The sequence below is a fragment of the Mustela putorius genome, unplaced genomic scaffold (assembly GCF_011764305.1).
Source record: "Mustela putorius furo isolate JIRA1106 unplaced genomic scaffold, ASM1176430v1.1 tig00003913_pilon_pilon_pilon, whole genome shotgun sequence".
Taxonomy (NCBI): Eukaryota; Metazoa; Chordata; class Mammalia; order Carnivora; family Mustelidae; genus Mustela; species Mustela putorius.
In genome coordinates, this window is record NW_025422060.1 from 4,289,714 (window position 1) to 4,310,689 (window position 20,976).

Consider the following 20,976-nt stretch of genomic DNA (forward strand, 5'->3'; position numbering starts at 1 on the left):
ACAAAACTATAGTTGACCCTTGAACAACCTGGGTTTGAGCTGTGAGGGTAAAAATAAGTGGGTTTTTTTTATAGTATGATACTGTAAGTGGCTGTCCTTATGATTGCCTTAATTACATTTTCTCTTCTGTAGCTCACTTTATTGTAAGAATATAGAATATAATATGTATATAAAATGTGTCTTGATCCATCATTTATGTTATCTGTGAGGTTTCTGGTCAACAGTAGACTATAAGTAGTTGAGTTTTGGGGGAGTCAGAAGTTATGCGCTGAGTTTCGACTACGGGGCAGGTTGGCACTCCTAACCCCCCACATATGTTCAAGGGTCAACTGTATTTTACTTTACTGGAAACATGGAATCATTGGAAGTCAGAGATGAAAGGGACCTTCTGGGTTATCTTGTCCAACTCCTTTATTTAGCAACTGAGGACTGGAACCCTAAAGACGAAGTGACTTGCCCAAGGCCTCACAGCTAGCCAGTGGCAGAACCAATCCAAGACTCCTGAGTGCCCGATGCTTAGATCTTTGTCCTGCCCACTCATGTCACAGGGTCACAGGAGCAACCCAAACCACCGCACACCTCTGGCAGGAAATCATGGACCTTGAGGCTTTGGTCACCCTCTGTCGTAACTGCTGCGATGCCCTCCAAGCAGCCCAACCTTCAGGGGTATGAGACAGGCTAGTGAGAGACAAAAACCAGGCTCTGGTGTTGAGGAACTTCTCCCTTGGAAACTTACAGTCAGAGCTCACAGCCCCAGACATTGTCACACGGAGGCATCAGTCCTTCCCACATGATGCCTTGGGATCCACCTGCCTCTGGAGCTGAACTGCAAGAAAGGCCGTGGGAAGACAGGGGGAAGGAGGAGATTTAAAAATGACAAGGGGCGCCTGGGTGGCTCAGTGGGTTAAAGCCTCTGCCTTTGGCTCAGGTCATGATCCCAGGGTCCTAGGATCGAGCCCCATGTCGGGCTCTCTGCTCAGTGGGGAGCCTGCTTCCTCCTCTCTCTTTCTGCCTGCCTCTCTGCCTACTTGTAATCTCTGCCTATCAAATAAATAAATAAAATCTTAAAAAAAAAAAAAGATGAAACAAAAATCCTTACTCTATCTTCCTTTTCTCCCCTCCATTCCAGATTATACATCTCTGGCCCATTTTCCAAACCACAACATTCACGGTGGTTTCAGAGTTGTATCGTATCTGTCTGCAATTGGTTTCTAAGAGGGCAGACACTTCCGAGTGTAATGGGAGCCCATTAGACCTGAGCTCTAGTCCAAGCCTCTCCAAAGCCCAATGTGCAAATTAATCTTGTCTTGATTTTCTAATTGTAAAATGACATATATTACTGTGTTCTTTGAAAAGTGTTTTTATTTTGTAAAAGATTGTATTTATGTATTTGAGAGAGAGAGAGAGAGAGCACAGCAAAGGCAGAGGGAGAAGCAGGCTCCCTGCTGAGCAAAGACCCTGACATGGGGCTGGGTCCCACGCCCTGGGATCATGACTTGAGCCAAAGACGAATGCTTAACTGAATGAGCCATCCAGGCACCCCATACCTGTGCCTTCCTTTAGAAGGAATGGAATGGGGAAGTTAGGGGTTGTTGATGCCAGGTGGAATTCGGGCTTATTGCTCTAAGGTGGATGAAAACTACACTGTGGAACCCACAGGAAAAGACGTTTCCGGTTATGGTGGTGCAGGGTCAAGGACTGACCACGCTTGTATTGTTTTGCAGGTAGACTTGGGTCTTCTGCGCTTTGTCACAGCTGTTGGGACACAGGGAGCCATTTCAAAGGAAACCAAGAAAAAATATTACGTCAAGACTTACAGAGTAGACATTAGTTCCAACGGGGAAGACTGGATCACCATAAAAGAAGGAAGCAAACCTGTCGTAAGTGGGACTGCCGTTCCCTTCCTGCCCCCACCACCAACGGAGTCTTTGAAATGGATGATCAATTTTTACTTGTTTGTTTGGGAGCTTTCTGTCTGGCCTGGTTTAGTTTGGGATTGATTTAAAATGAAAAGTGCAATTAGAGGTTTATATCTGACCAAGGGGGTCTCATGTTCCCAGATCCAGAAGCCAAGAGGAAATTATACAGATGTTTCCAAGAAAAGTCAATACCAGCCAAATTAAGTGTCAGACTCGAGAATCACTTTAAACCTCTCATGGGATATGGACTGTCCATGGGATAAGCGCTGTCCTCTTCCAGCCTTAGGTGCATTGTTTTGTTTGGTTTCGCAGTGTTTCTTCCGTCTCTTTCACAGACTCCTTTTTTTCTCTCAGTAATGAGCTGGTTTTAGAACACTCCTTTTCACCTATCCTCTGTGGCTCACAAACTAATTTACAAGTGTGTTTGGCTGCTTCTGTGAGAATGAATCAAAGTAAAGGCAGTTCGCAATGTTCTCTCAGATCACGCAAACACAAGACGCCACCTCCTCACCGCCCTTAACCAAAGAAGCCACACCAGCAGGCCTTGTCCTGGGTGCCCTGCCCTAACTCATTTGGAACTGACATATTCTTCTCAGACTGCCTGTTTATTTGAAGTTCCGCTTGCTCTGATTGACTAATCAAAAGATTTCTGAGAACTCTTACTCGCTGTCTCCCTCAAATTAAAAGCTTTCCCTGAAGCCAAGTAAAATGCATGGCATTGATAAGGATAGTAGCAAAGATCCAGGTAACTTGAAATTCTGAGTTTGGGAAGAGGCCAATTAATGTGTCTTTGTCTCTCTTTTGAGCATACGTGGCCTTGGTTTTTTCCTCCTGGGTCTGGAACTAAGAAAAGCCTCCTGAGTGTGAAGATAATTCCCTTTGATTAGCTGCGAAGCCCCAACTCTTATTGAGGACAGACAGGATGAAAGTAGATATATAGACAGCTGCCCTGTGGGAGGAAACTTCTATGGACAGCAAGTTCAAGGCCATTGTCTAGCCCTGGAGGACATGGAACCTCCGTCTGGGGACGAGAAACCCTCACAGCCAATGCTTTTGAAGATTTAGCAAGTAAATTTTGACCCTAAGTTTCATGACTTATTCCTGAAATATTTTTTGGAAGACATGCCTAGTTTCAAACAAACAAACAAACAAACAAAACTCTGATGCCAAGGACATACCAACAAACAAAAGAATCCAGAGAGAGTGAGGAGAATTGACCTCAGGCCTCCAGGCCATTTCTTTAAAACATGAGGGCTGTTTCTCTGACATGTCCTCGTCAGCTGTTGGCCATCAGTTGTCTACATGGCCCAGACACCATGACGGGGACGTGTCAGGGAGCACACACAAGGTCTGAGGGGGTGTCTGACAATGCACAGTGTGAGGCCCACAATCCAGAGCATCCTGGGATGCAGAAGGTCTTCCAAAGTGGGAGGCAGAGGGTTAAAGAAGGATTCAGCAAAGAAAAGGCTGTGGCGTCCTTCTGAGCACATTGATTGAAGTTGATGCAATCCAATCCTCCACCTGGAGTCTCCTTGTTGCTGCCCACTCTCCTTGCCCTGTTCTGGGGGGCCTCTCTGACGCTGGCCTCCACATCTTCCCCACCTTCTTCAGGGAGAGTTGGCCATAGCTCGTCAAGAGCAGCCTTCAACCAACGACAACTCCAGTCATCCTCTTTATGTTAAATGGAATGTCTGCGCTTACATGGTTTTCAGCCAACGTAAAGTTCCCTCAGTGTGAGCCAGAGTTCACCCCCACAGCCTACGCTGGAGCAGGCAGCCCTCTTAACTGACGGCCAGTCTCTCCCTGAAGAGGACTTGTTGACCCTTCAAGCATTACGGCTGGGGACTCTACTCCCTCCGGCAACTACCCATTAGTCTTTGTCACACAAAAATGCTCCCATACAGATTGTTTCCCAGAGAGATTTGCTGAAGTAGGACAGAAATCTAAAGGCCATCACAGGCCAGGATAAATTATGATATTAAACCATCTCTGGAGAGAGATCAGGCTAACAGCCAACTTTCTAAAGCATTTGACCACCTTCCGTCATGCAGGCCACTTAAGCTAAATGAAGCAAAAACACCATCCCGACTCTTAGAAGTCTTTTCTCCCAGGATTAAGAACAAGCCCTGGGAAACTGTGGTCCTCCTCTGAGAACTTACCTGGAAAGGGGGGGAGGAGTCCCCAGGCCTCTGAAGGGACCCAGTGACATCCAAGGGACACATCCTGACAGGAATGTGGCGTGGTTGTGTGATAAGCAGAACACTAGTAGCTTTTACTTTTCTGTGGGATCTCCCCAGAGCAGAGCTGAAGTAAATGCTAAAGAAGTGGAGGTTTTCAGCTCCTCCAGAGAGAGGTCTAGTGCCAGAGTGTCCCGGCAAGACAGAGAGTCTCTGCTCCTCAGAGATCTTGCTGGAGAAAGGGGCTGTGGCACCACGCCTGGGCAGCGTGGCCCGTGGGGAACTAGTTCATGACTGGCACTTACTACTACATTTGCAGTTACCTGCTTCATCCTTTCCCAGAATAAAATGACTCATGTTTAAAACTAGAGGCAGGGGTCCTGGAAAAGTTGATTTCCAGTTGTTTATCATTTATAATTCAGCTTTGATTTTGACCACTAAAACGTGATTTGAATAAAGATGGAAGTTATTACTTAACATTAGGGATAAGATTTTCCATCAAGAAATGGAGTTAAAAGGGGGGAAACTACTTGCCCAAGTGCTGTAGCTGGGAACATACCCTAGAATTTTCCAAAAGCTGGACCCTATACTGAACTCCAAAAGTACTCCTTCCAGGGTTTCCTGGGAAAGTAAAGTGGTGTGAGTTCCCGTGAAATGTCTAGAGTATTCTGTAGGTCTGTATGATAGAGTTAATAATCTCCAACTTTTTGGATGATAGCACGTAGCCTTTAACAAATGTTACCTTTGAGGGGTGCCTGGGTTGTTCAGTCGTTAAGGGTCTGCCTTCATGAAGCTCAGGACCCTGAGATCAAGCCCCACATCAGGATCCCTGCTCGGTGGGAAACCTGCTTCTCCCTCTCCCACTCCCCCAGCTTGTGTTCCCTGTCTCACTGTCTCTTTGTATGTCAAATAAATTTAAAAAATGTTTTTTAAAGTGTTACCTTTGAATAGTGCTTTTGGAGGTTCTAGGCTCTCAGAAAATTGAATAGATGATTAGGGCAACATTCTGTATCACACGTGATTTTTTTTCTGGTGGCTATCATTTGAAAAAATAACAGGACAAGTTTTTAATGCTGCCTCAACCTTGATAGCCAGTGCTGAAGTTGTAAATAATTTTATAGGCATCTGCGAAAACATATTTTTGTATTTGTCTTACATCTAAAGAGTCTGTTGTTAAAGGGGCTTTTTTCTTTTTCTGTCTAGATCTTTCAGGGAAACACCAACCCCACAGACGTTGTGTTTGGAGTTTTCCCTAAACCACTAATAACTCGATTTGTCCGAATCAGACCTGCGACTTGGGAAACTGGCATATCAATGAGGTTTGAAGTTTATGGCTGTAAGATCACAGGTAAGGTCCAGCTGGAAGGCTGCCTTGTTTTGACTTATGGGAACTTTTAAATATAGGCAAAGTTATCTCACACAAGTGGGGTCATGTCTATTTGGTGGTTAAGAGTATGTCCTCCAGATTTAGACAGATCTGACTTTACCCCTGACAGATGTGTTTGTGCCCCTCGCTGGCTTATTTGGGCAGGGAACCGACTGTCTTTCAAAGCCTTTGTTATCTCAACTAGGAAACAGTCACGACAGCAGACCCGTGCAGGGTTATTGGGATAATAGATTAGCATGTGGGTCTAAAGCACTCAGCACAGCCTGGTGTGTCGCAGGTGTTTGCCACTGGTCGGCAAGCTCCATGAAGACAAGCACTGAGCTTCTGTCCCGGACAGGTGCTTGGTAGATCTACAATTAAAAATTATTTCATGGCATGCTGCTCTCTGTCACTTTATCTTTCTATTTTTGAAGGCTACTGGAGGCTGTGTCAGCCAAGATCAAGGAGGGGTTTACCTCCTTTTCCTACTAACTCCTCTGACAACTCTGGGTCTCCGTATCTAGCCACCGTTTGTGGAACGCATATACTAATGTTAGAAATCGATCGGTCAAGGTCTCTAGTTTTTTTGTTTCTTCTGACATGAATAGAACTTTAAAAGTTTCTGTTAAACTGATGTAAGTAGAGGGATTCTACCCACTGGAGAGATGAAGAAGACTCAGTCTGGAGGCATTAAGTGACTGAAAAGGTAGGCCAAGCAGGGCAGAGCTGAGAATAAAAGAACCGTCAGGACTATTACTCTCCTTGTATTCCTGTGGCAATCACTGCACTTATGACTTGTCCACTGACCTTCCTGTGCGACCCTGCTGTATTCTGGAGTGAATAGCGGTCACACCAGAATTCCTTTCCATTGAAGTAAATACATTGCAAAGTGTCATTTAAAAAAAAAAAAAAAAGGCAATACAATGTAACCTTCAAAATAAGATTAAAAGTTAAACAGAATCAGTAACTGATTCATCAAAAAGTCATTAAAGGTGAATAACTTTTAAAAATCTCTGAACTATCTTTTAATATTGCGTTAGGGTATTTACTTTCTTCTTCCATGAATACCAACACTGTTGCTTCTATTTTTATCCTCTTTGCCATAGTTATGTCTAGAGAAGGAAAACAAATTTTTGAAGCTGGGGGGAATATCCACCTGGGAAGTTTTCAATGAAATTACAAGCCATTTGGAGAAAAGCACCAGGAGAAAAAACAAAGGGGAAAAAAACTATACTAGTTTATAGGAGAGTCCATTTTGGAAAGGAAAAACTAACATCTGATTTCTTATTTATTTCGTATTTATTTCCATCCCAGAGACAGACTTATTTGTTTTAAGATCGCAGACTTAGAAAGTTCAAAGCCTTGGAGGCAGGAATTAGTCAGAGAGGTCTGGAGAAAGAAGGAACATTGAAAAGTTAGATTTAATCTTGGCTTTATTTTTGATCAGCGGTTACGTGGGGAAAAGTTCTAGGTAACTTTCAGATCATTACAAATTTGAGAAACTACCCATAAATTCATAGGAACAAGGTCATTTGAGGTCAGGGTGGAAATTTCTGTCTCATTTCTAATCTTATCTCACTATACAAAAAAAAAAAAAAAAAAAAGGAAGAAGAAGTAACTTGGCAACTCCAAACGTATTAGTCCGAACTAAGACTCCCAAGGTTCTCCATTTCGTTAAATAAAACATTCACTTAAACTTGAACTGCTCTTTTCCATTTTCACAAGCATATCCATGAGAGTTCATTCTAGGCATGTAAGTCTTCACATGTGAAGAAGATGAATAACTTATTGGATTTTTGAAATAAAAATATCACATGACTTGATGTTACATGTTAAAGGACTAGTTAAATGACCTATTTAAACATTGGTATCTGCAACAGCGTATTCTTATTTTCACACATATTTTATTTTGCAATTATTTACGGAGCTGTTTGTTTCCCCCAAAAGATACTGTTTTAGGCTCAGAGTGCTAATCTCTTTATCATGACCCCTGACATATTTTAGATACTCCTGGCTAGTACAGTAGCTACAGTCTCTAAATAATGGATGGGTTTTGGAGAAGGCATCTTGTTATAATGACAGTCACGTGGACAGAAATTGTGCAGACATCTCCCCAGGCCTCACTCTGGACTGTCCACTTGAATGTGTGACCATGAGAGAGGACCATTTCCTCTCTCTGACCTCCATTTCCTGGTCAGTAAGACGGACTTTAATTCAGCTGTAAAGAAGATTAAACTGAAAGAATATAACACACTTGGCTTAGAGTAAGTGCTCACTAAATGGTACCCTGTAAATGAGAGAGGGCGTGGTGTTCCATGAACAGGGCCTAGAACAGGTCTCAGCAAGCAGAGTCTCTGAGGAGACAATGATATCCGTGTTTTCTTCTCGGTTGCCAGAAACAGACAGTTTCCATCTCTTAGAGGCCACTGTCCCCTCAGAGTGGAGACTGATGCGAGAGAAACAAGGCTTCAGCACCCTTGCTGGACCAGAAGACCCATAAAGCAGGGGCCACGCTTCCCTTATTTTCTATTGTGTCATGTATGCCTGGACCATAACAAGTGCTCAATGCATTTATTTTTTATTAATTAATTAACAATTAATTAATTAACTAATTAATTCCTGGATGACTTGCAGTTCTATCTACAAACAAATTACTGAATTTCAAAATATCACCCTCTCCTCTTGGCTTGTCAAATCCTAACCCAAACTGGACTAAAACAAACAAAAACTATTGAATTAAAAGTTACCTCATGAATACATCACTTGACTTCCAAAGTTTCTGGAGCCCTCAAGTTTTCACCTAACTTTTATATTCAGAAATTCTTTTTTTTTTTTTAAGATTTTATTTATTTATTTGACAGGCAGAGATCACAGGCAGGTGGAGAGGCAGGCAGAGAGAGAGAGGAAGAAGCAGGCTCCCCGCGAGAGCAGAGAGCCCGACACGGGGCTCGATGCGGGGCTCGATCCCAGGACCCTGGGATCATGACCAGAGCTGAAGGCAAAGGCCCTAACCCACTGAGCCACCCAGGTGCCGCCAGAAATTCTTTTTTAAAAATATAATAATCAAAAAAAATTTTCAGAGTATATAGTAGGTGTCACTCCAGAAAGATATAAAGAAAAGAATATTGGGGCAAACCATTCTGCTTTATAGGTGATTGACAAAGGAGCATTTTCATTACTTTGACAAAGAAACTTCATCGTTTGGGCATATATGGATATTGAGAAAAATAACCTTGGAGAGTTATGACTTGAAGTATCAGAACATACTGCAATTCTGTTAACTTGTGTTTATTAACCGGAAGTCTCTTAACTGGCATTTCTGCACATATCGGTGTATTCCTCTGTTAGCCAAAGTTTGCAAGGATGACCTCAGGCATCACAATACCCTGAGTCATCATGGGAAGATTAAACTATGTTCATTCAGTTTCACCCATCAAATGCACCAATCTCCTCCTCCTTGGAAACTGAGTATTGGTTTACCAGTATATCCCACTGTTCCTGTTAAAACTGAGTACAGAGATTTTACTATAAAATAATATCAATAAAAAGAACTACCTTAATTCCCCACCACAGAACTCACCTCTCCCTTCCATCTGGAATTGCTTGTAATCCCACACAACCCCCCATAGGGTTGCCAGGTAAAGTACAGAATGTTCAGTTAAATTTGATGTAGATAAGTGACGAGTCATTTTTTTAGTACAAGTATATCCCATGCAGTATTTGGGACAGACTTGCACTAAAAATCACTCACTATTTTAAATTCTAATTTGGTTTGCCATCCTGCTTCTTCTTTTGTTATTTTTGATTGTTTGTTTGCTAAATGTGGCAACGCAACTTCCAAAGGATTTGACATGTAGCCAGGCACATCTGAGCCAGCCAACTATGGAAGAATAGAGTAGATGTTAGCATCTCATTCAGACTTTGAATGGTTAATATAATTTTTCTCCTAATCATTGCTAAAAGTGAGTCAAATAATTTTTAGTCAAGGGCAAATCAAGGCATTTCTTCATTGTTCTTTTTGGGTAAGGCAGACTTACAGAAGGGATGTAACTAACTGTCCTGTGGATATGTTGGCTGAAGGAGGCTGGGCATCACATGGTTTGTGGGTGTGTAAAAAACACCCTAGCCAAGTCTGCATTAGAGAAAGCGCGTTAATCCGGTAAAGGTTGTGCTCTCCTTACAATATTCAGGTTAATTGTGTTTTTCTCTAGATGGTCACATCTGGTACTTATTACAAGCTAAACATTTTCTTTATAAAGGCTGATTTTGACTCAGTCAGGTGTGACCACAGCGCCCAAAAATGTGACTTCTATTTTTAGCACTATAGTTTTATAGACCCTCAGTAAAATACTTCTTATAATTTTTTTTTCATCCCCATTGAATTTGTTCTGGGTTTCCAGATCCCAGCTTGGAGCAAATACTGTGACTGAATTATAGGAAGGAGTGCTTAACAAAAAATGACAGCTGCCTTTATTGTGCTCATAAGTTGATTCATTCAACAAATATTTATTAAGTAAATACCATAGAGAAATCAGGCTTGAGGAGTCATAGAAAATTTTTAGATATGGTGTGATTCGTGTCTCCAAAGAACTTAAAATCTGGTGAGGCAAATAGTGGCACTCCAAGAGCAGAATATGGTCATCTGTATAGTAGAGATGCAGATCAAGGGCTAATAGGAAGTCTCAGAAAAGGAGAACCACACCTTGTTGGAAAGACGAGGAAAATTGTAGCACTTGAAAACGGTTCAAGATTTTTAGTGGTTTAGATAGTAAGAAGGGCAAGATTATGGGGACTTTCAAGTGGAGGGAAAGGAACAGAATGAGAGAAAGCTTCCCTCCTTCTCACCACGATAAGGAAGTGATTTATTTCACTTGCCTCTAGAAAAATGGGGTAAATGAGGAGGGGCTTTGCAAAACCATGATCTGGAAAGCCTGGCCAGCTTGGTTGATAGTACATGCATAATTCTTGGTTGAGCCGGGACTGAATGCTTGGATAAAGAAATGACATGACCTGAAATGTACAACTCATGTGGAAAGTATCTGAGTAATTCATTCTTAAGGGCAGCTAACATGGGCACACACAGTTTAATTGCATTAAATATATGCCTCTCAGTTAAGATGGTTATATTTTTAAGCTGAATTTTAATTATATTATGCAAAGTTGAGTATTTCAAAGAAAAATAGGTTATCGTTCTTATGGATGTCCTTGAAAGGAGAATGATTGATCAGTTTGTTATTAAGTCACCAATCAATTAATCAATGACTGATACTCTCCTTACGCTCAGAAGCGATTTGGGCTGCTGTAGAAGATACAGAAAGTTCTGATGCTGTTCCTTGCCTTTGAGGATTTTCTAATCTAGCTGTGGAGACAAGATGACCAGTCTTAAAAACAAGGAAAGAACAATTTAATGCAAAACCCTGTGCTACTTCTCGCACGGACCATCATATTTCTGAGGAGGGAGACTTCAGAACAAAGGCTAGAGTAGTTGGGGAAGTTTTCATGAAGAGTCTGAGGCTGGCTTCTAAGGTTTTAGTGGACCTTACTTCTGTCTGCAGGAGGACAAGGAGCAGCAGGAACATTTTGATCAAAGGCAATGATGATGATTAGAGAAAAAAATGGATTAACTGGAATATACTGTCAGTAAGAGGAAATAAAATTAGAAAACAGTGTGAAACCAAAATAAAGGTGTCAAAAGCTGGATAGAGACCTTTTATATGGTCTTATAAATAGTAGAAAGCCATAGAAATTTTCTAAAGCTCTTTTATTATTGTGGTAAATATGCATTACATAAAATTTACCATTTTAACCATTGTAAGTGTACAATTGAGGTGTGTTATGTACAATCACAGTCCTGTGCAGCCATCACCACCATCCAACTCCAGAGCTTTTCATTATCCCAAACTAAAACCCTGTACCCGTTAAATTCTACCTCCCTATTCTCGCCTCCTACCAGCCCCTGGCAAACACCACTCTACTTCCTCTCTTTATGTGTTTGGCTATTCTAGGTATCTCATATTTGTCCTTTTGTGTCTGGCTTATTTTACTTAGTGATGGAAGATTTTTGAGCCTAAGGATGATATTGCAGAAAAATGTTTAGGATAAATGAATCAGCAGTTATGGGTGGTATAAATTCACAGCTGGGGTCTGACAAGACAGCCAGACCATTTAGCACCTTGGCCTGGAGGGCACAGACCAGGATGATGCCGAAGGAAACAGGGACCACAAGCCTGGGTCAACGGACTTCTTTTTCTTTTTCTTTTTTTCTTTTCTTTCTTTCTTTCTTCTTTTTTTTTTTTTTTTTTAAAAAAAACAAAACCATGACAGATTTACATAGCAGAACAGGAATGCCAAAATGTAAGATAGGGGTAGACAAGATGACTAAGCAGGAACTAGCTGGTTGGCAGTTCCACTGGTCAAAACACAGAGTTTGGTAAAGAGATTCAGTATCAAGGGGAAAGGACCGTTTGGATTGGACACGGTACATTTGAGATAACAATGGATATTTGTGTGGAAAGCTCCTAATGCAGTTAGAACAAGTGGTGGTCAGGACAGCTTCCTGCTGTTGAAATTACTGATTTCACATCTTCCACCTGTCATAAACTGAACCTCTGTTGGGCAGCGCCTGTACTAGATCTGGGAATAAGTTCTGGGTACCAAAGATACTGGAACATCAATACTTTGACATTAAACTTGGAAGAACTCAGAAAGAGGGACGTGTATGTCCTTATGGAAGATTTTCTTAATTGGAACGTGTGTCTGGGAGGGGAGTTCTGCAAGTGTAGGAGAAAAGTTTGAGGGAGGGAAAGCTCTGGTTTAATATCAAATGATGCAGAGACTTACACATGTGTATGAATGGATACAGACAATGGGCCGATTCAATCTGTGGTATTCTCTTTCTAAGCACGGAGGCTTGTAGAAAACCATCTCATGTCATCTATTTCATTCCACCCTCTAGATTACCCTTGCTCCGGCATGTTGGGTATGGTGTCTGGACTTATCTCGGACTCCCAGATAACAGCATCAAACCAAGGGGAGAGAAATTGGATGCCTGAAAATATTCGTCTGGTAACCAGTCGCTCAGGCTGGGCGCTGCCACCCGCACCCCACCCATACATAAATGAGTGGCTCCAGGTGGATCTGGGGGAAGAGAAGATTGTGAGGGGCATCATCATTCAGGGGGGGAAGCACCGGGAGAACAAAGTGTTCATGAGGAAATTCAAGATCGGATACAGCAACAATGGCTCAGACTGGAAAATGATCATGGATGACAGCAAGCGCAAGGCTAAGGTGAGGTCCAGGGACTGGGGATGAAGTCCTTTCTCGAGTTGTTGACCTAGGTCAAGGACCTCCTGCATTTTCCTGAAGAAGTACGACTTCGTATTTCTTTTAAGCCGTGACATCAGTGGTGGTGTTTGATGGTGTCCATAAGACCCCCATTCTAGGGAACCCGGAAATGAGGTACTGAACATGGTTTCTGAGAGCAACACAGGATAGCATTGCTGATCACCGTTCCTCCCCTAGGGAACAGCAGAAAGCTCAACACTGAGGAGACACGGTGGCCCAGAGGTTGAGGGTCTGGGGGTTGACAGGGAAACCCAGTAGAAACTCAGAATCTCTCTGCAGATCCTAATCTGTTAGCACCCCCCCCCCATTCCTTTCCCCTTCTCTCACGCTTCCCTTATTTAAATGTTTTTGAGGTTTTTCGTTGTTGTTGTTTACTTTCTACTTGTGGTGAAAGACACATAACATAAAATTTCCCATGTTAACCTTTTCAGCTGTACAAGTCAGTGGTTTTAAGTACATTCATATTGTTTTGCAAACCATCTCCAGAATTTCGTCATCTTGCAAAACTGAAACTCTAGACCCACCGAGCAATAGCTCCCATTCCCTGATCCCCCATCTCCTGGAAGCCACCATTCCATTTTCTATCTCTATGAATTTGACTTCTCTAGGAGCCTCACATAACTGGGATCATACAATATTTGAATGTTTATGACTGTCTTATTTTCCTTAGCACAATGTCCTAGCATTGTGGCAGGATTCCTTTTTTCTTTTTTCTTTTTTTTTTTTTCAAGCTGAATGATATTCTTTTGTATGCATATACCACACTTTGTGTATCCGTTCATCCACCAATGGTCCCTATCATTGCTTCTCCCTTTTGGCTTTCGTGAATCGTGCTTCCATATGTTTTTAGTACATTGGAACCTTTTTAAATATGGTTGGTTCTTGACCCAGTGGAAAGGGAGATATTCCAACATTCCCCACAGATCTTCTTTAGTAATTATGTTTTAGTTGGACTGATGGTCAAACTTATTTGCATATCCTGAGCCCACAACACCAACCAGGAGAGGACACCCAAGAGTATGCTGGGGGGGACCCGAGAGCTGGTTTGAGGATGAACTAACAAGCCACAGCCTGTCCATTCTGTCTGCACTGTAGGAATGGTATGCAGCCATCAACACACCCAACACAATTGGCTTTCCATGCTTGCTTTGCCCAAGACCCACTCATTTTGTGAAAAGATCTGAGCCCATTGGCAGGAATGTTATCCTTGCTCCCACTCTAAGCAAGCGTGGGAATATGGCTTGATAAAAGTGACTCAGGCCAATGGTCTTGCGGACAGGAGACAAAAGCCCGCCAGCACCGCCAGCTCCCCTCTGTCCAGATGTGAGGCTCTGCAGAGACCTCTTGTCCCCCACGGCTGTGATCAGCACCAGTGTGGCAGGCCACCAACAGCCACGACGCTGTCAGAAATGTAAGAATTTCTCTCCCATCTCACCCCTGCTTCACTTGTGGTTTCCAAAATATTTCCAGTTTTTGTTTTTTTTTTTTAATCTACATGCAGCTACTCTCTTTCTTATGTTCATTTCATTTCCCCCCCTTTTATGTCTGGCTCTCTTGTTTTGGTAAAAGAAAAAAGTGAAAGAAACATCAGACACTGGCATTCCCCTAAGAGCCAATCTCTTCTGAGGAGTGGTGAGCCTTCCGACTCGATCACCAAGTGAGAGATTACCACACATCAGCAGGGCCAATGCTGTTGTGACAAGTTTGTTCTTCAACACAAGGGTTCCACGGGAGAAAGATAACCAAGTGCCTTATGCTTTGGATAAGATGCCCTGTCGCGTCTGCAATTAAGTCCAGAGCTAAAACTATCACTCTAGGGTAGTACTTTGCTTACAGAATTCCACCCTAAGCCAGGACACAGTTTTCAATTCCAACCAAAAAACTCCGTTCATGAGTACGTGAGATTTTTCTCCTCAAATATTATTTTATCCATCATTATCGTCTTCCTGTGATATTTAAAACCACAAAACCGTCTAAATTATTTACATAGAGTCCAGTCTGCGACTCCTAGTATGTCCCTCTCCCGACATAAAATCTTTTAAGATGCAAAAGGGCACGGGTAAAACCTTCAGGTTAGGAGCATACCTATTACTGAACTGTATGATGATATTTAACCCATTATATTTAACGTATGTAACAATAACGTATACAATGATATTTAGCATATTATATTTAAGCTTACAAATGAAGGTTACCTGCGTAGAATGCCAAGTATCTTTCATGTAATACTAGAGTGAGCACTGTTTTTATGAATGAAACAGGACTTTGAAGGATTGAAAAGACCTTACTTCTCACTTCCTATCTTCCGGTAGCCATAATGGACAAGGTATATCAGAGTCTCTGCATTAACTAGACTTCTCAGGAGAGGAGAGGGGATCTAAGGTCCCAGAGCTCTCTTCTTCCAGAACATGATTAGTAAAAGGACACAAAGATACTTCACAAACAGCCTCATGTTAACAAAGTTAGCCCAGTTCCATATGGCTCTTTACTGCTAATACTCTTCCCAGCTCATCCCCGTCAGCTTTTATAATGTTTTTATACATTGTGCTAATTCTTGACTCGAGTTAAAATGAGAAGAAGAGCCCGGATTCCATAACTCTAAGTGCTTTTCTCCTGTGATTGTTGGAGCTTTGTTAACATCAACAGAACAGGCATGTGTAGCAATGTTGTTTTCATCATAATTATACCTCGCTGATGACACTTAATTGTGCCTAACAATAACGTATGTCAGATTCTCAGTGACTGGAAGCCAGCTATGTTCCATCAAGAGTGCAGAACCCCAATTGTGAATTTACTATTATTTACGTGAAAATAATAGAAGGAAGCCTTAAGAGGGAGAAGCGGGGCTATGTTAACCATGTCCTTTTAGATTCCTGGAGGCTTTTCTGAACTGGAAAAGGGTGATTAATTTCCTTCTAGAACTCAGAGAACCTCTAGTCATGTCACAGCCCACATAGTTGTTCTCTCTTCTCTTACATGTGTGCCCCCTTTAGCCCTGATATTTCTCCTGCTGAATGATCCCATCTTTTGCTGGTTTGGAACATCTTGACCCAGCCATTGGGTATCGTCCCCGCTCCTGACTGACATGGCCTGGGGCTGGCCATCCACTCAATCTGATCTGCTAGGTTTGGTAGTCCAAACTGTAATACATTTAAGGAAACATAAGAAAACTAAATATATTGCCTTGGTCATAGACCTCAATTTCCTGAATTTAATGAGATTAGACTAGATCCTTTCTAAGGGCACCAGTCAAGACTACATAGGTTTGAACCCTGGTTCTGACACTTATTATACCTAGAGCCATGGGCACATTACTCAACTTCTCTGTGCCTTATCTGTAAGCTGGGTGTAATGATAGAACCTACCCGAGGATAAAATGAATTCTTCTATTTCAAGCACTTAGAACAACGCCTTGCACCTGTAAATATTGCGCAATGTTTGATGCATATAAGAGACACTCTCAATGATAAGGTGGTTTGATTTTCCTAATCCCCCTACCCCACCTCCCACCCTGGACGGGATTAAGAATGATGTTGAGAGAAGAGGACATAAGAAGTCTTATCTGTTTCTTGCAAAAGTTATTGTTCCAACTTCTTACGATTCCACTCAAGGATTTTGACCTTCCGGTCTGTGTAAAAAGGGGACTAAAATAATCAAGTTGCCGCACCGGCCATGGGCTGCCTGGCTGTGGAAGAATACGCCACAGCGTATTCAAGTTAGGAATGTACTTCATTTACTCTGCAGTTCAGCCCGCCCTCAGGACCTCACTCCATGCTCAGGACCCTTCTTACCTTCCTGAGATGAGAAGGTCTTTTATGTACAAATGCCTCCCTCCCACGGGTGGTACTGCTTCAGTAAATAGCAATTTCAGAGTGTTGGAATAACACCAGTTCCTGACTAAATTGTGTTTGCACGGCATTACGTTTAATATCTCCTACTTCAGGAGTTTAATCCCTTCTATGAGTCTTAGCAAAACTAGGGCCGGCTCCTTTAAGAGGATGTAACAGGCATCGTTGTTGGAAATGTGCTGTCTATTCTAGCTCTGAAAAATGGCAGCTTCTCTTCCTGAGTTATCTTCCTCCACCTCAAGGAAGTAGTGGAAGTGTCACTTCTCCCAGGCACATCAGCATGTCATTGAAAACGTGTCTCATTAAACCCTCAGCTTCTGGGATAGCATCCGTGTGTGCTCCAAAGCTTCTGAGAAATGATATCTGTCACTTCTTGGAGAAGCTTTAATTGTTGGGTTTTTTTTTCCCACTTCCTCATTTGTAAAAGAGGTGTCAGCCATTTATGAAGCGATGGGATGGAGTCTATTTCTCTGCCTTATTAAGAGTCCTGAAGGGGAGACTTTTCTGCCAAAAGGGAGGTTTTATCAGTAATGGCGTTTCTCATACTTCACAGTCTTTTGAAGGCAACAACAACTACGATACACCTGAGCTGCGGACTTTTCCACCTCTTTCCACACGATTCATCAGGATCTACCCTGAGAGAGCCACTCATGGAGGACTAGGGCTGCGGATGGAGCTGCTGGGCTGTGAACTAGAAGGTAATTACAATTCCCAGAGTCCCTTCTAGTTCCCCAATTCTTAAATCTCTTTCTTCATGCATTTATGCCCCTGAGGGTGCTGCTGCAAATGGCTAGTTTTCCCCCGGGTGATCCTGTCTCTGGGTCTGCCAGTCCGGGAGGCTCAACATTCCAGCACACCCCACGCAACAGTGCCTTGGTTGTCTTGCGAACAGTGTTTTGGTTGTTCGCAGAGCTCTCCTCAGGTTCTGTGGGTTGCCTCCTTTGACTTTTTTTAAAAATATTTATTGAGATGAAATTCGCATAATAGGAAATTGATCATTTTTAAGTGAACAACTCAGGGGCTTTTAATACATTCACAATTATTTATGCAACCAAGACATTGTTCTATCTAGTTCCAAGATACTCCCATCACTCCAAAGTAAACTCCCCCACCCATTAGGCAGTTTGCCCTCAATGCCTGGAAATCACCAGTTCTTTTGACTTTTTCAGTCTTGTTCAGCCATCTGTCTGATTCAAGTTTCTGTCTGCAGTGGTAACTACCATCACATCCTAGTGGGAAGGGACAGTTGACAGACTGAAATAGCAGCATTACCCTGAATGAATTTCTCAGACTGCTGCAGAGAAACAAAACTTTACATGAGATAATATGTCTGAATGGGCACTGAGATCCATTCAAGGATATTACTGCGTAAATTTATCATATGAAAGTCATACCAAGGACAAATTCATTTCACACACTGACCTTGGAACTGCATGCAGCTCTGCCCTTTTATCACATTATAAATAAGAGGAATGTTTGAAAAAAAATGATGCCATGTTTGTTTATTGTACTGTCGAATGCTTTTGTGCGTTAGAATTCCCATCTGCCTTAGATTTGAGCATCAATGAGTAACCAACTTTTCCATCCCCATAAAGGTCTTCCTTCAGGTTAGCTCTGAGGAGGGCTATTGTTGGTTCCCAGATGTTAATCAACTGAACATATGCTCATGGTTGTTTTGAAGAATGCTTTTTAATACCACCTTCTCGTGGTTTCAAAATTATTTGTGTTTTGAGCTACCCAAATATAATTACATTCTTGAGCACATTAAACATCATAAAACTTTGCTTATGCACTAGAGAATCTCAAGCTATAAATCACCATCCTAGTGAATAATTCATAGCTACTTTTGTATGTATTTATTTTAAAGTAGGCCATTATCTCCCATTCTTTATTGTGTAGTTGTTTCTATATCTGGAGCCATGTCCAGACCTCTGAACTATCCAGTCACTATCAACACAGGCTAAGAATGACTATGTGCCAGGACTTTGGCAAAGGTACTGAGAAAGAGAAGAGACAGGCAGATCAAGCCAATTGCAGACATGTTCATTCCATTGGCTAAGAAATGTGCTCCTCTGGAAAAGGGAGTCTGCCACTATGGTGCAAGTCATGAGCCTGGATTCTGGAAAGCAACACTGATTTAAGAGGTGGAATGAATTGTTGGTTGAAAAGACTGAGGCTGGTGGCAGTTTGCCAGTGTCCACTCTTTTAGTGAGGTAGAAATAGTTGGTGAAGAGATTTGCTGCAGATGTTTCCAAGCACTCACAAAAGTGAGGAAGTTGCTCGGAGCCATAGGAGAAGCCAACATCCGGGGAAAGTAACAAAGCTTTTTGACACAACTGGTGAAAGGGAGTGATTTGGTTTTTGTTTATTTGTTTGTTTTTAATTCCTTAAAATGATTAACATCCCTTAGTAAATAACTACTCCATGCCTTACGCTCCAGAAGATACCTAGAGGAACAGAGAAAGACAGGGGGTTACAACTCAGCCTTGCACACGTGCCCATCCTACTTCGGGCTAGCATTTATGAGAAATAATTAGAGAATCACAGAAGAGAAAATACATTCAAGTATTAAAGTTGGGATATTAAGATTATTCACTTTATACTTTTTCAGTTTAAACCATGTCCTACCCTGGGTCTCTTCCAATGAAGCACTCCTTCTCGATAAATACCGTAAGAAGGATGAATAGAGAGTTTTAAATACTTGAAAGCATCACGAGCATCTGGGCCTCCAGGAAGGGTTCTCTTGATTCAGTGATAGTGACAAGTGGAGTCCAGAATGTGTGCTTGGCATTGTACAAAGTCTACATTGTACACCTGGACGGAATGCACATTCTCCCTAGTTATTATTGGTGTGTGTCCTGGACAGTTAGGGAAGTTGAAACTAGCTACGTTTCTATATTTGTCATAACTCTGCTCAATAATTAAGCACAATTACAAAGAGTATCAGATTTTTATTGAGGAAGAAGCAGTTACCAATACAGTTCTACTGGCCGGGAAGCTCTCAGAGAACAGTACCCCCACACACACCCCCACACACCCGCTCCCAGTGTCTTGTCTGGTTCTCAGACATCAAGAGAGCTGTACCTTATCTCAAGTCTTGTAAAGTGAAATGTAATGCCGAAAACTGTAAAATATTAAACAGATTGCAAGAATGAGTAACAGGCAGAAAAATAATAGACCAAACTAAATTTAAAGAACTTCAAAAGCCGTCTTTGATTAATGTTGGCTACTTTTCAACTACAAGCTCAAAGATACAGGACTACCTGCCAGGGTTGGAATGCAATCCCCTAGGGAGTTCAGGGAAAATGACCCCAGGATATCTAAGATAACTCCTCTCAAACACCTGCTCCCGAGAGGGGGGTCCCAAGTTGTGAAGCTTACTTAAAGGGAAATGGATTAAATCTAATTTAAAAAAAATAAAGAACAATATTGTCCTAAAAGAGAATCTTGAGACTCCCTTTTGGGGAAAAATTATAATACCAACTTAGCAAACTTAGCAAATCCTAAGAATGTAAAAGAATTCATGACAAGCGAGTTCTCTAGCACGTTGAAAATGAAAGGAGAAACATTTGAAGCAGGATCTCTCTCGTCAAAGTTCTCAATTCCAGGGTCATGAATAAATAACCAGTGAGAGAATTCAAGCACTTTTCAGAAAAAGGATGTTTATGTAGATTACAATGTATAAAACGCTAGGGCTGCCAACTCTCCTCGGCAGATAGTGATCAAATACCAAAACAAAGCGGTCCCCAATGCATTCTGCTAAATCCAAGTATATTTAGTGCCTGAAAGAGAGGCAAGCCATGCCCCTGGCCTTCTTACCATGGATTAGAGTTTTCTGCAAAGGCGTTAGCGGATTCCCTAGCCAGAGCCCTGTAAGTACATTGCAGAGGTGTGAGATCATAATCCTTGGATCTCGTTTCAGCACCTACAGCTGGACCAACCACTCCCAATGGGAACCTGGTGGATGAATGTGATGACGACCAGGCCAACTGCCACAGCGGCACAGGTGATGACTTCCAGCTCACAGGTGCAGAAACCATCCTCATCCCATTGCTGTGCCATTTCAGTCATGTTGGTGTTGAGACCGGCTAGTTCATGTGTGTGTGTGTGTGTGTGTGTGTGTGTGTGTTCACGTAACTCCTCCCGGCCCTGACCATGGCCGGGGTCCGGGTGGTGGCAGAGCTTCAGCGCCATCTTCCTTCCCTCCTGCTGTCCTGCCATCACCACGCAAAACAATAATTTGAGCCGTGTCCAGAGTCAGAGGCTAGGATGTTCTTACTCGAATAAGAATTTCTCCACCATGGCTAAATGTGCACGACTCA

General features: G+C 42.2%; 1 protein-coding gene across 4 annotated transcripts in view; it reads left to right on the plus strand.

The window, feature by feature from the left end:
* The window catches only part of NRP1 (neuropilin 1), a 136,717-nt gene that overhangs the window by 94,019 nt on the left and 21,722 nt on the right, over positions 1-20,976 (plus strand). For 2 of the 4 annotated variants that reach the window (XM_004774286.3, XM_004774283.3), the window contains 5 exons: positions 1,725-1,880; positions 5,300-5,444; positions 12,418-12,749; positions 17,208-17,352; positions 20,577-20,681. In XM_004774286.3, coding sequence (XP_004774343.2) covers positions 1,725-1,880; positions 5,300-5,444; positions 12,418-12,749; positions 17,208-17,352; positions 20,577-20,681 — 883 coding nt within the window. The remainder of the gene's footprint in view (positions 1-1,724; positions 1,881-5,299; positions 5,445-12,417; positions 12,750-17,207; positions 17,353-20,576; positions 20,682-20,976) is intronic. The other 2 variants (XM_004774284.3, XM_004774285.3) reach the window with 1 other exon arrangement.